The following is a 14973-nucleotide window of genomic DNA, read 5'->3' on the forward strand; positions in this document are numbered from 1 at the left end:
CTTTTTGTACACCCAGCTGTTTTTTCTTAAAGCTCTACTGTGTACTTTATTGAGTTAATTCTTAGCAAAAACCCATGTTTTCTTTCAAAAGTATGTGCTCATTCATGTGTAATTACTTCCCACCCACTAATCAAAGTATTCTCGTAAGTGTAGAATCTGCTATTTAAAATGCATACCGTCGAAGCGCTCTCTGGCTGAATCCATGTTGTGCCTCCATCTTTGAAATACATTCGCCGACGAGGGACATCCCTGAAATTCAAGCTCCGCCTTTCGCGCTTTCTCTCTACACTCACGCTAGCCGATAGCTGAAGCCTCCGGAGGTTGCATGTGTAGGCGGTATATGTCATCAAGACAGTCTTATTTCAGAATATTAACAATTATAAAGCTGACAATTATTCTTAGTTAATTGTAAATTGATGTAATATGCGTATGACTTGCGAATGTAATGCTCAGTTGATTTAAATAAACCAGGCTTGATGACGTATCCAGCCTGTGACCTGCGTAGCTGAATCCTTCGGCCGCGACAGCTGCAAACCGTGATGAACCTGCGATCTAATGCTTTGATTTGAAAGCCTGTTGAAGACATATTCTCGAGGACATTAAAACAAATCGCCAAGGAAGCGAAACAGGGATTTTAAACGACAACGTGACAGGAAAAACATCAAGACCAAAGTCACTATTGGAGTTAGTTTTCCAAGATGGGGCTCAAGGGACACTGAAGTTGCACTTTATATCTTCTCCACAGGTAATTCAGCATATTCGTTTACATCGATACAGTCCATGTTGTAAACTTGAAGTTTTATAGTTCCTTGGCTAACTTTAGCATGATTATGCATAACACTTGTTAGTGTAAACATGCATGTGGTTTAATGTGTTCGAACAGACACACGCCGTCTCTCCGCCCATTTATGTAATCTGAGGTACTGAGAAAAATGTTTTTCATCTTTTCTGACCTCTAGCACAAACACACGGTGACAGCCATATTTTTAGCCTTTCATTGATAAAAGCGTCTGATCTGCGCGTCTTTCGTTTCATTTTACAAGGGTGTGAAAGTTGCGCGATCTTTTTTCACCATTATGAGAGAAAGCTCTTACATATACACGGACATGTAACATGTTTACTTAAAACATAAGCATTGTACTCTGACATAATGTCTGACATAATACTCTGATAAAAGCGTGTGATCTGCGCGTCTTTCGTATCATTTTACAAGCGTGTGAAAGTTGCGCGATCTTTTTTCACCAATATGAGAGAAAGCTCTTACATATACACGGACATGTAACGTTTACTTAAAACATAAGCATTGTACTTTGACATAATATTAGTTCGCGTCCATTTAAACCCGTCATGGTTGCTTTTTGTATGTGATTTTAAGCGGACATATCATGACAATCAGACTTTTTTCATGTTAAACATAAATCTGTGTGCTTTGATGGATCACAGGCAAAGGACATTGCAAATTGTTCATTTTTTTCTCATTGCTTTTGCTTTGTAGCTACTGGAAGCCATGTTAACCTTGGCATGACACGGGCGGGCCACTGTACGAGTTAAAGCGCGTTCCGAATGGGGGGGGGGGCTAGAAAGTTATATTCAGTTGCTTGTCATATAGACTTTCACCGCTAGATGGGAGTAGATCCTACACAGTGGAGCTTTAATATTTATTTTATAGTTTTAATTGTTGTAAGCTGTATTAGTTTGTACAAACTTTGTAAATATGCAATACCATACAAAAAAATCAAATAAATAAAAAAACGCAAATATTCTTAGGCACCTGCACTGTCGGCAGAAATGCTTTGTCGACTGGAGGGGGAACAGAATTTCCGAGGGGAACAGGATCGGCTGCTACACCAGTCCAGCTCGAGTCAGACTTAATCATCCTTTAAAGATCAGAACCCTTGATGTGTAAACTTTAGAGAGTTGCGCTACTCTCGCTCTCATACTGTAGTGTTTTTAAAATACATTTGGCTAATGGAGCAATGAAAAACAACGTAACGTTTTTATGTGGGACGACTGTTTATGCTGCGCCGTTTATAATTCGCCTTCTTTCTGTGTGTGTGGGCGTGTTTAAAGGCACTCGGTAGTGCACACATGAAGAGATGCGTATCTAAAAGCAATCAAACATAAAATCTTTCTGTTCTTGACAGAGCACATATAAACAATTATCTCCACATTCTTTTTCTAATAAAAACATTTGTTTATGTCTAAAGTCTGAATGTATAGATTACAGTCAGAAACCAGTCCGTGCTTATTTGGTCTTAAAGAGACAGTAAACCTCAATTAACCTACTTAAGTCTGTGTCATTAATGTTAATCAAACCACCCAATACAAAGGAAAAATGCGCAAATGTGACGCTCCTTACCATATTTGGAAGATCAGCTCCCAAAGCAAAACTTACAGGTGATAATATCAAGTCGAATCTGATCCAGAAAAGTCAGATCAAGCTGATCAATCAACTTTGCCAGAGTGGCTTAAGCAGAACATAACAGATTGTTAAGGTAAGGATACTAAAACATAAAACCATGTCTGCATTTGTGATCGTAGAAACAACAAGCGCTACTCTACACTGCTCAAAACTTGCGTTTGAATCATGGTTTAGTCAGTAGTAAATTCTTTAAATATGAAAACATACTTACAGGCTTTTAGTCAGATTTGGGCAAAATTGTGATAACGTGCATCGAGTCAACGTCAGTATGCTGCGGATGTAAACTGTTGCCTATAATCCTTGCTTTCATTATAGTCCAAGAAAAGAGATTTATGTTGAATACGATTACTTGCATCATTGTAGATTTTGCAATTTGTAACTTTGCAGATCGTGAACATTTACTAATACACATTTACACACCAAAATAGGGGCACCAAAATAGGATGGGACTGTCTGTTTATTTAACTGATAAAAGAAAAATTGTTTAGAGAAATTACGATTCCTGTTTTTTGCATTTCTGATAGTGGTGCAGAACTTGTACAGCCTTATCTGGATTAGTATGGTCTACATTGGATAGCTGCTTTTGAAAGTCAATTAAAGTTGAACTGTAACATAAAGCACTTTTCAGTAGACAATGCTAAAAATGTTATCGAAATGGCGTGCCGTCCAGACGGACGCAACATTTTGGGAGCATAAATCAGCATAAATCCACTATTTTTTTTAAACCTGATCCCAGAGTGGATAAATCTGAAACGACACCCTTGCGTCTTTGTGTATACAGCCAATCCATATATTTTAGCCCTTTTCTCAGACAGATTACAGAAAATACACAGAAAAATGTGTATGTATGCTTATCATAAGCTATTTCTCCCAAAGGCTGAAAAATAACCTCACACGGCCTTAGTCCCTCAAACTGTGCTGAACTTGCCAGTTTCATTGTAAGTTAATAGGTTGGTCCCATTCATGAATTTAACACTGAATATTTAAATGTCATTAAGTCCTTGGATGGTTAAAGGCAGGGCTTAAGCCGAAAGTATACTCGGGACGTCCGCGTATGCGCGCCGTCCGCATGACGTCATTTTCGTCATCAGGAGGGTCCGCGGCCGGCCGCGCGGACCGTCCGCGTGCAGCCCAAAATTTGAGACCGCGCGGACAGTGCGCGTACAGTCCGCGTACGACAGCGCATGCGCATGAAAATATTTAGACAGGACACTCCACTATAAACAATTATACAAAGGAAATAGACAGCATTTGCACACACACTATCGTTTTTCTTCTTTAACTTTTACTTCTTCCAAGAACAGAAAGCTCTGGAGCATGTTTGTTTGATTCCTGTTCTTTGTTGTCTTCTTGTTTGTTCTAAACTGTGTTTGCAATGGTGGATCAGTTACTTTTCTTCACCTATCCTAATGTTATAATGTACTGTAAATGTCTCCAAATCAGTGCTGCCCTGACAGCCTGTTAGACTAATAATTTGAATAAGAAATCATATGTATTGCGTATAGTGTCGAACGCGGCCATCCGCGTGTAGCCGCGAGGACTATACCCGGAAAGCTGCGCGGACGCGTGCGCGCGCGAGCCGGACGCGGACGCGGAAAAAAAGTATACCCGGGCCTTTATACAGTCTGCCTGGAGATCATTCTCAACAAGACTTCAGAAAGTGGGTCAGATGCAAACCATGAGCCAGGTTGCTGTTGGTTGCAGCTTAAACTGCTAATCACTTAAAACATCTGGATTTTTCTAATGACAGCTCGGGCCACAGTCCCTGAACCGGATCACGGTCCACAGACCACAGACTGCCATCTGACACAACAGACACGGTGGATGGCACAGATATTCCCTGGTGAAAATAGGTGCAGAGCGCAGAGGATTATTGTAAATTGAAAAAAGCATGGTGCAAATAGCACAGGCTTTTTCTGTCTGAAGCGTAGTGCAGTGGCTTTCTATATTGAAACAACCGTCACATCCTGCCAGACTAACAAATAATGTTGTGTCATGGTTTGTGCAACAATGCGCTAGCTAGACAAACACGTTTAAACGTCTGACAGAATTATTGCATGGATATATATATATATATATATATATATATATATAAACATGGGGCATTTTAAATAACTTTGAATAAGTTGCTGATGGTAAGATTAATGTTAATAAGCCCCAGGTGGGTCTCGGCAGAGCCCACACTGACCTCCGATATGAGCAAAGATTGATGAAGCTGTAGAATTCCTTCTTCTCCAAGGTATTGCTTGGCAGGTGTTCAAGGTAACAGAATGTTTTTGTTCTTACCCGACGCTGCTCTTTGATCCTTGCTTGATATGTGCAAACTAGAATAATAGAAATGTTGAATTATCTTTTGCTTCTATTTGCAGATGAAGTAGTATGTAACATGTCTATTACATGTTTCATTGCATTTACATTTGCGGATATGATGGATGCTTTAACTAAAGCAACTTGAATTGCAATTCCAGCTATATGTTTTCATTAGTTTGTTCCAATTATTTCATTTCCCATTATTTCAAAATAATGTTTTTTAGCCATAAACCATGCAAACGCTTTGTATTAGACCAAATACACACAATAACGTTGTTTTTAGCTACGTAAAAGGTGCTCTTTAAAGGTGCAACCATTATCTTTTGAATAAAAAAAAACCTTTAGTAAATATAATTGTTAAATAGAAATTTGATGTAAATATATCATACCCATTCACAGTATGCAGCATTATTTTCCTCTATTTACCTCACTCAGCTATATCATTTCATAGTGTCAGTTGCGAGTCTTAGACGTAATACAATGTAGATAAATTAGTCATCTGTGCTAGTATCCAGCAGCTTTTGAGACTACATATCTTTCCTGTAGATGTTTAAATCATTTAGCGCTTGTGTTGGCATTCTCCACAATTCCTCTGCTTGCAGATCCTTTCTTTGGAGCATCCATTTTCACCCAGTCAACACATCCTGAGTCACCACCACGTGTGGAAATGTATCAAACTGATGGAGCTAGTTGTTTTTATGATGCCCCCATCTACAGAAATGTTTTTTAGTGTTGCAAATAAAATTACTAAATAAAAACAGACCTTACTAAACTTACTTTCTCAAAATGTCCTTGAAGTCATCAGGGTGAATTTTTTATTTAATTTTTTAAATTTTTAATAAGGCTCACTGTATTGTATAACAGTTCTGGGCACATACATGTCTGGCAGTCATAGTGTGATAACCTTCCATATTGTAATTCTGTACTCCATAATCCCTTTAATGGAGAACACTATAGGGAAAAAGCTGAAACCTGTAATTTCCTGTTTTATTAATAATTTAGTCCTTCGTGCTTGTTTCAAAGCAATCAAACCAACAGCAGCAGCACATGAGTAAATAATAACAGATACTTCACCACTGAGACCTTACTGTCATTGGGTGACCCCAAAAAAAACATTTACATAATCTTTGCCTGTTACGCTGTGCAAGTGTGCATAAACTGAATCATTTATCACACAAAATTTGGAGTCAGTGCTGCTAAATGTTGTATGGCTGCACCATTGTGGTCAGTTTACTGGAGTGGCACCTCTGGTCAGCCTGGGGGAGTTGGACTGAAATGTCACTTATTGTGCTGTTTGTGAAGTATTTTAAGGGGCATAGGGATGATCACACATCTGATAAAAACCACAAACCCAACACAGAGTACATAAATGTGACAGTTTTTCCCTAAATGAATAGTGTTTGTGCTTACATCACCTTCAAACAATTATTTAGATATTTGTCCTATCTATAGATATTTACAATAAAAAAACATGTTTTATAGACTTTACAGATTTCTGAATATATTAGAAGCAGAAGGTACATAAAAAAGATGCACACAGGTGCAGTGATGAGGGAGGGCATATATAGCTGCTGATGGACTTTGTTATGGTTTCTCAGAGACTATTACAGGGATTTTTTAAAGTTTGTTTCTGACTGAATGCTTTTCTTTGCTTCTTCACCTTTCTGTAACACATAGATATGATCAGATGTTATAAGTGGTGCCTGCCTATTAACCCCTAACAACTAGGGGTGTAACGGTTCTAATTACTTGCGGTTCGGTGCGTATAATGGACTTTTATGGTCACGGTTTCGGTACACTTTGATCACAACAGGGTTCTTTACCAAAATAAAAACCTAAGCTGTTTTTAACCTCTGCCATAATCAATATTTTATTATTATACTATATGTACAAACTTAACTGTGCACTTCACGGTGTTACTTTTTATATTTAATGCAAAGTTTTTTTGGAAGAAGATCAGTTTGTTTACATTTAAACACAGAAGGCAATGTGTGCTGTTTCTGTCTCATCACGTCCACGGCACACACACCAACATGTGAGAAGGAACTGTGACAGATTTGCATACTACGAGTTGATTGGACAGGTTCTCACTTATTTAGCTTATTCAGAACCAAACATTAGCATTTTTATGTGTTGTTTTTCAACAAACTGTATTAGAAATGCATGGTCGAATCAAACACGGTGCACCGGGGTGCACGTGCATCCCAAACAGTCAGAGGATAACAGGACGCTTCGATTCTTTACCAAGAACCTTTACACCCCTACTAACAACCCTAATATTTTACAGGTCACACACCATTCGTCCAGTTTTTTAAGAAGAAGAGTGCTCTTTTTCCAAGCAAGCATAAGATGTTTTTGCTCTAGCAAAAAAGTGATAAAAAATTCGATGATACACAAAAAAATATCTGTAGACCAGAATATCACAGATAATATGGGTTGGCTTTTTAGTTGTGCTGGGTTATAATGAAGTAAAACATAAAATTTCTTAAAATAAGCATTTGAATTTTTGTTACCTTACTCGCATTTCAGAAATATTTTTTATGGATCCAACAGTGTTGAATTGGCTCCTCACATCATTGATCTGTATATAAAACAACACAGCGATTATCTTGAATTTGTCAAACAGTATAATTATTGAACCCATCAAACTAGGGTGTAAATGTCAGTCTGCAGTGTTAAACATTGCCAGTAAATGGCTTTCATGTCCCAGTAGTGGCTTAAGTGCTTTGATCTGTCTGTCTGACTTGTATGCCTTGTGTTTTTGGACGGTCTGTAGTATCCATATCCCTGACCTGTAGTCCATCTGGTTTACTGCTTTAGCATGTCTTGAAGATGAGCTCTGCAAGTTGTTTTTGTTGTGGTGTGGTTTTGGCTATATGATCATTTTTCCTCTCATATCAAATAGATCTTATGTTGTGCCTGTTGTTAGATGGCAGCATGTCACTTATGCACATTGTTTTGTGTCAGTTGGATGAATTGCAGATTTTTCCCAACAAACAAAAATGTCTTCAAGAGTTGGTGTCTGTAAATCAATTTGAAATCATTTGAATTGGTAATGTGTTTTTTCTCAAAAACCACACAATCCCTGCAAGAATGGGAGCACAAACTGACACAATTCACTGTTGATTTCACTGTTATAGGGAAAAGACTCTAGGGCGGTTGCTATGGTGCTGATGGAGCTACCAAGTAAGGCATCCTCAGATGGAAAACCCCTGCTCACCGTCACAACCAAGGTGGGCTGAGCACATACACCCACCAACAGGGAGCACCAAGCATCTTATTAGTGAGAATTTGAAACAGTGATGTAGAGCTTGGTGCACCCTGTTTGAAGTACCCATTAATGAGCCATGTGTGTGTGTGGAAGTGCTGAGTTTTTTAAAAGCAAGCTGCTCTATGGGGTTCACACAGGAACCATGTCAATGGAAAGGTCTATCGGGACCACTGCACACTCGTAATATTACATGACAAAGCAGATTTGTGGCATTTGCTTTATGTGAGTGCTACTCTTTGTTTATCTTCACTCCCCATAAGCAGCTGTCGATGGTCCTGCTGTTTTCATTTTATTTCTGTTTTGCATTTATTGTGATGGCATGTATGTGGCCTGTTTTAAGCCAGACCTGCATGTTGATGTTACTTGCTGGCTGCTTGTTAGGAAATAATTTGACCGTAGGAGGAGGCAAATTAAAATGTGGATTTTGTGTATTTCTGCTGCAATGTGGGGTGCCGAATCTGCCGATGTGTTTCATGTTTATTGTTGTACCAGCCCTTTTGTGTTCTAAACGAAGATTGGACGCAATCTTCGGCTGACTGTGAATAGGTTTAGGCTGTTTGAGGATTATGTAATTTTTAAAGGCTTGTTTCTATTCCATTGGGAAACAGCAAAGAGCCATGGATTTCTCAGTACATAGTGATGAGCTGCTCAAAAGGGAATTTTACTGCCAGTTACTACCGAAAATGAGCTAATTAAGACTACATAGCTGTTCCTAAACAAAAAAGCAAGTGAAATTCTATAGTAATTGGTGAGATTGCAAAAAGAATTGTGGTCTTTAAAGTCTTTAAAGCTACAATGAGCATCTTTGAGTTTTAGGTAAAAGACAGTTGAGTAAAGTTAAAGGGGACAGAGAATGATAAACCATTTTTACCTTGTCTTTGTTGAATAATGGTAGTCTACTCACATTCACAAACATACAAAAAGTGCTAGACATACTAAACATCTCAGTCTCATAGAAATTCCTCTTTTAGAAATGTCAGCCAGAAAACGGCCCAATCTGAAAAACTGATGCTTATGACATCACAGGCATCTCTCTGCCCCTCCACTTTAAAATATTTGGCTACATTTTTTGAGTGGCAGCAAAGTCAGCCAATCAGTAATGAGATTGCAAGTTAAGCCAGTAGGGGGAGCCAAATAGGTGCAAACCCACTTGTTTAAAATCCCCCACCCTATTAGAGCAAACTGAGAGAGGTTTTTAGGAAGCTTCTAAGGCATTACAGACCCAAACAAAAAAATGTTTGTCTACATGTCACACCACAGAACAAGGATAAATACCCTGTTCAATCATTCTATGTCACCTTTAAGAAATTTTTATTTATACACAAAATGTAAAAACAAAATTGTACATGTATCATGGGTTCTGTATTCATAAAAAACAAGGCTTATACATGGATCTGTCCATGACTTGTATTTTACCATTGCATTATTTCTTATTGCCAGATCCAAAGAAATTTGCTTCATATCCAGCCACACCACAGAATATTTACATACATCTTGTCAATATAATATCTACAACAAGAGACCTTTCAATAGTCAAATTGTTGCCGCATTGTTTCACTTTTACCAAAAGATGCATTACAACTGGCAGTAAGCATGTGGTTTTTAAAGGGGACATTTCAAAATACTTTTTAAAAATGTAAAATAAATCTTTGGTGTCTCCAGAGTACATATGTGAAGTTCTAGTTAAAAAAACCTCATTGATAATTTATCATAGCATGTTAAAATGTCCGCTTTGTAGGTGTGAGCAAAAATCTGCCTTTTTGGGTGTGTCCTTTAAAATGCAAATGAGCTGATCTCTGCACTACATGCCATGGCAGTGCCGTGGTTGGATTGTGCCGATTAAGGGGCTTCTGACATCACAAGGAGAGCCAAATTTCAATTACCTATTTTTTACATTACCTATTTTTTACATGCAGAGAATGGTTTACCAAAACTAAGTTACTGGGTTGATCTTTTTCACATTTTCTAGGTTGATAGAAGAACAGGGGACCCAATTATAGCACTTAAACAAAGAAAAAGTCAGATTTTCATGATATGTCCCCTTTAAATTTGAATTTATCACAACTGTTTGACTTTCTGCACATTTATACAATGATGATTTTGTGTATCTTTCAGTAAATTAATATTGACCCTCTCAAAGCCTAAATCCATTTTAATAGAAACATCCACCAGTAATAGGACAACTTCTCACGTATTGTGTTGTTTACGATTGACATATAATCTAAAGTAGCTGTTTGGTTCTTACACCATATAATATAATTATGTATCATTTGTGAAAGTAATAAGTATAATTTTTTTATTGCATGCTGTAACCAAAAATCATGTCTAAACACGAGACATAGGCAAGGTCTTCGTCAATAAAAGTGATTTAAATAAATCCAAATCGCAAACAATAGTCCATGGCATGACTTGAACAAGGACATAAACATGTCAGCATGCAACACAATAACAATCAAGAAAATAGACCAATGAGAACATGACACATGAAGGAATGGAAGCATGTGATGCACACAATGTATTTAAAGTTGAACTCTGTCATTTTGCACCATCAAATATAATTAGTTTTTTAATAAATCGCTCTCCAGGATATTTTTCGTTCACCGTTCCTTGCTGGTGAAATGATCTCCTCGCATTCATCCAGCTGAAAACTCATCTCTTTTCGAGAGCACTTAATCTTATCTTAAAAAAGAAATGCTTTCTCTGCCTTTAATCCTTCCCTATTCTAACTTATGCTACTCTTAAGCAAGGTCGGAAACTTGTACACTCAAAAAAATAAAAAGTTGGATTTACTTAAAAAACCTTCGTCAAGTGGGTTCCACATAGCTTTGTTAAGTAATGGCAACAAATAAAATGTAAGTTGTATTTACTAAAAAAGTTTGTGTAAAATTGACAATTTAAATGTTACATGGACTAAAGAAATCCTAGTAAAGTCACTATTATGAAACATTTAATTGATGAAAAAAAATAATGATTTAATAACTCCATAACAACAAATCAGTCAATCAGAGTGCAGCTCAATACAACCTTTATTTAATTACAGTTTATCAAACATATCACAAACATATTTGAAATGCAATGTAACATTTCAAACCGTTTGTTGGTTTGTTTTGTTCTAAAATATATCAGAACAAGTTAATTAACTAATACTTGGCCACTTAAAGGCGGAGTCCACGATGTTTGAAAAACGGTTTGGAAAAGGAGACGGGCCGACTACCAAAACACACTTATAGCCAATCAAATCAAATCAAATGCCGGGTTGCGTATGTGTGGGGCGGGTCTATCAACAGACGGTCCAGATTCTATTGGGGTAGGGGCGTGTTTGTTTAGGTGATTTCAAATATCAACATTGGCTTTCAAACATCATGGACTCCGCCTTTAATACTCAGGTACCTATCTAATCGTGCTACACTTTTGCAAAAGGGTACAACAATTCTGCCAGAACAACAATTTACCCATAATACACTGCAGCATCATCAGCCAATGAGATGCAAGTCTGTATTGGTTTTATTAATCTGTTACTTTTACGCAACAATGTTTTATTGGCTGAACAAATAATTTTGAAGTAAAGCTGACAAGACACAGTCTTTTGTTGAAATTACTAAGTTAAATTAATCATATGCCGTTACTTGTGTTTGTTAAGTAAAGTGAACAAGAAATTATTTAGTAAAACTGACTCCAACCAAGTTCATTTTTTTGAGTGTATTGTGAACTTCTTGTGTCTATTATTTGCTTCTTCATGATGACTCGCTTATTGTATTCCTCACTTGTAAATCGCTTTGAACAAAATGAAAAAAATGTAAATGTAATAGGTTTTACAAAAGCTCCACAAACGTTACAATTAATATGGTGTGGGAAGAATAAAATAATTGTGTTTTTTGTTGTGTTGTCTCGCAGTTGTGTAGTGAGCAGCAGGAGAGCCGGCCGTTGCTGAGTCCCTCCATCGATGACTTCCAGACTGTAAGCAAGAGTGATGGAGCCACACGACCAATCACCTCCAACACAGCAGGTTCCTCTATAATTACTGCACTGTCATCTGTTCCTCCTGTTTGTCCCATTCATTTGTTCTGCTCTTTCTCTGTCCTATAGCTTTATTAAGGCATTGCATAGTTCAGCAGCCAATATTTCTGCCTCAGAATGCTGTGTTGCCTCATTTACATAATATAGTAAGCAGCCATCTAACAGCCACCGAAAATACCCTACAAACCCCAGCCTAGAATAACAACATGCAACAAACTACTTTGAATACCTTAGTTACTGCATAGCAACCCTGCCAGTCACCCAAAGCAGGACTTTGCATTGTGGCAGTAAGATTTGCATGGGTTTGGATCTTCAGAACATGTGCAGATGTGGTTTCTGATGCATTCCTCCATGTTTTTTAGTCTTGTCCACAGCATTAGATCTGGTGGACTTAAGTGAACCGTGTGAGAGGCGCTGGAGTTGGGACAGACGCAGTCCTCGCGGGTCTCGTAAGAACGGCTTCTCCAAAAGCAGCCTCCGCAGGAAGAAGACGGAAGAGACAGAGCTGATCCAGGTGGAGACTGAACCTTCATCTCCCAGTCCTTCCAACGCTGAAAGAGCCTCTTTAGATTCAGGTATATCTCTATAAAGATACTTTAATTCTATTTATTAAGTTTTTAATAATAGTATGTTGTAAAAGGTTGCCAGGGCTTCTCCCCCCACATATTTTTAATGGCAGAAACAAGAAATTCGTGAAGTAGATGCAAGTAGAAGAGCTTTAGAGGTGATGTGTGTAATTTTTCGAATGTTTACATTAACTTTGAAAAAGTGTTTAGTTCACACAACATTACTTGTTATTAATACACGGCATTACTTGGCAAAATGCTTGATTCTGATTGGCCAATTGTGACATTCCGAAGTATGATATTCCAAGATTAAAACCGCCTGAAACTAATAACACACAGCTGCAAATCCTTTTTAAAGGTACAGTGTAATATTACACAAAAAATAAATATAAATATGTCTTTTAATAACATATATGACATTATATTTACAAAATAGTGTGTTTGTGACATTTGAACATCTTGTCTTATTTTAAAACCGAAAGTTTTTCTCGCAGAAGGTCTGCATTCATAAAAAATTAGCTAATAAAATCAATATTTAATGTTCCTTACTTTACTAATTAAGTAAATAGCGGGATAATTTACATGCAGCCGGTTGTTATCACGAAATATTATAAGAAATAATAAGTTACAGCAGGGAAAATAAGTTTTTGACACATCAGCATGTTTATCCATAAGGGGATTTCTCAGTGGGCTATTGACACACAATTTCCACCAGATAGCCATCAAGCCAAATATTGAATTCATTCAAAGAAATCAGAACATTTATGTATACAGGTTGAGTCATAATTAATGAAGAGAAATGACACTTACTGATAAAAATGCTTATACTGATACTTATTTTCCCCGCTGTATTTCTGCTATAACAACCAGCTGCCTATACATTATCCCTTACATAAAGTACTGTGTGGTCCTAGTCTTCTAGTACTATCTGATGCTTTTTTTGGCAACAACGTCTTAGTATGTACAACAGTGGTCTCCAACATGGTGCCCTCGGGCACCAGGTTGCCCACATGGAGTCTTTGAGTTTCACGCCAAACACATTCTATTAATAGTCTCAACTGTAATATTTATTTATTTATTTATTACATATTTTTATATTAGCTTAGCTTCTTTAGTGTATTTTAACATTTCAAATAATGATCCAACATATTACCAAGTAAAACAAAAAATTTTGTGTAGCCCTCCAGATTTTATTAATTGTGGTAGCCCTTGTTCACAAAAAGGTTGGAGACCCCTGATGTACAAACTGGCACAAAGCAAAATCCTACAGGATTGGGCATTATATTTTACCACGGTTACCCTGACCTGGATTCACTACATAACTGCTGGATCTTCCCACCATGAACAAAACTGTTAATTAATGGAACGCATTAGAAAAGTTGTCCCTTATAATCTGCGAAAGAACAGAAATTTAATAGATTTCTTTTAATCAGTTTAAGATATGCTTATGATTGAACTTACAGTTGATTTAATCCAGGCTCTCAATGTAATTAGATTTTTGCTAGGTTTTTCCCTCTTCATCAGAAAACAGTTCATTTGGCATCAAACCCTTGGTTTAGCATATGATTAAATTTAATGTAGCAGAACTGAAGCGGTGGAAATTATGGAAAGTAGAAATGTATTCATTTTTATTTTTAACCATGTCGTTTGTCTGCAACTTACACTAGATGTGGTTTTAAATTAAACACTACACTGGTTTATCTTAATCCTCTGGAAAGCATTAAACAACTTGCAGTGTAAAGTTCATTTCCAGTAGATTACGCCTTAAGCTACTGTAAGCCAAGCATTGGCGTGTTTTTCCTGTTGTAATAAATTTATCATCCAGCAGGCCAACTGCTTTTATTCAATTGCGAGCCGCAGGCAACAATCTGGTTAAGAACGGCAAGCCTTGACCTATCAGATATATTCCTTACCTGGTGCTGGATAAGGCTAGCTTTGCGCTGATATATTGTTTCATTAAATAGCACGAAATTTATGACACCCTGTAATTTATGATTTCCTGTCTCACTGCACGCTAACTGTCCTTTCTCTTCAGTGAGCAGCTCGCCCCTGGAGAAATGGGAAGAGGTGAACCTTCACCCAGACAGTGCCTTGAATGGAGGAAGGAAGTGGAGGTATGAGAGGAAGAGATGCACATCCAACCATTCTTCCAGTGAGCTTCTATGGTATGGTCAGCTCTCATTACGTCTGTTTACACTAAATATGGGCTCTTTTATGGGTAAGGATGTGTGAGATCAGTTTGAAGGTCAGTTTGAAATCAAGGGGGAATGCAGCAAATTGGATTTCTGAAAGCATGAATGTTGCTACGAAAGTTGCATGATGGCCACACAGCCTCAGACAGTCAAAAGAAGCTAAACAGTTTAAACCGACCACTAGGGTGCCTGGTG

The 14973-nt window shown here is 37.5% G+C and overlaps 1 protein-coding gene across 2 annotated transcripts in view; it reads left to right on the top strand.

The window, feature by feature from the left end:
* Positions 1-14973, top strand: part of pex5lb (peroxisomal biogenesis factor 5-like b) — a 42403-nt gene that overhangs the window by 2916 nt on the left and 24514 nt on the right. The window contains exons 2-5 of one of the 2 annotated variants that reach the window (XM_065275884.2): positions 7873-7965; positions 11898-12009; positions 12383-12595; positions 14622-14751. In XM_065275884.2, the coding sequence (XP_065131956.1) occupies positions 7873-7965; positions 11898-12009; positions 12383-12595; positions 14622-14751 (548 nt within the window). The remainder of the gene's footprint in view (positions 1-7872; positions 7966-11897; positions 12010-12382; positions 12596-14621; positions 14752-14973) is intronic. The other variant, XM_065275885.2, reaches the window with a different exon arrangement.

This window comes from Paramisgurnus dabryanus, chromosome 6, assembly GCF_030506205.2.
Source record: "Paramisgurnus dabryanus chromosome 6, PD_genome_1.1, whole genome shotgun sequence".
Taxonomy (NCBI): Eukaryota; Metazoa; Chordata; class Actinopteri; order Cypriniformes; family Cobitidae; genus Paramisgurnus; species Paramisgurnus dabryanus.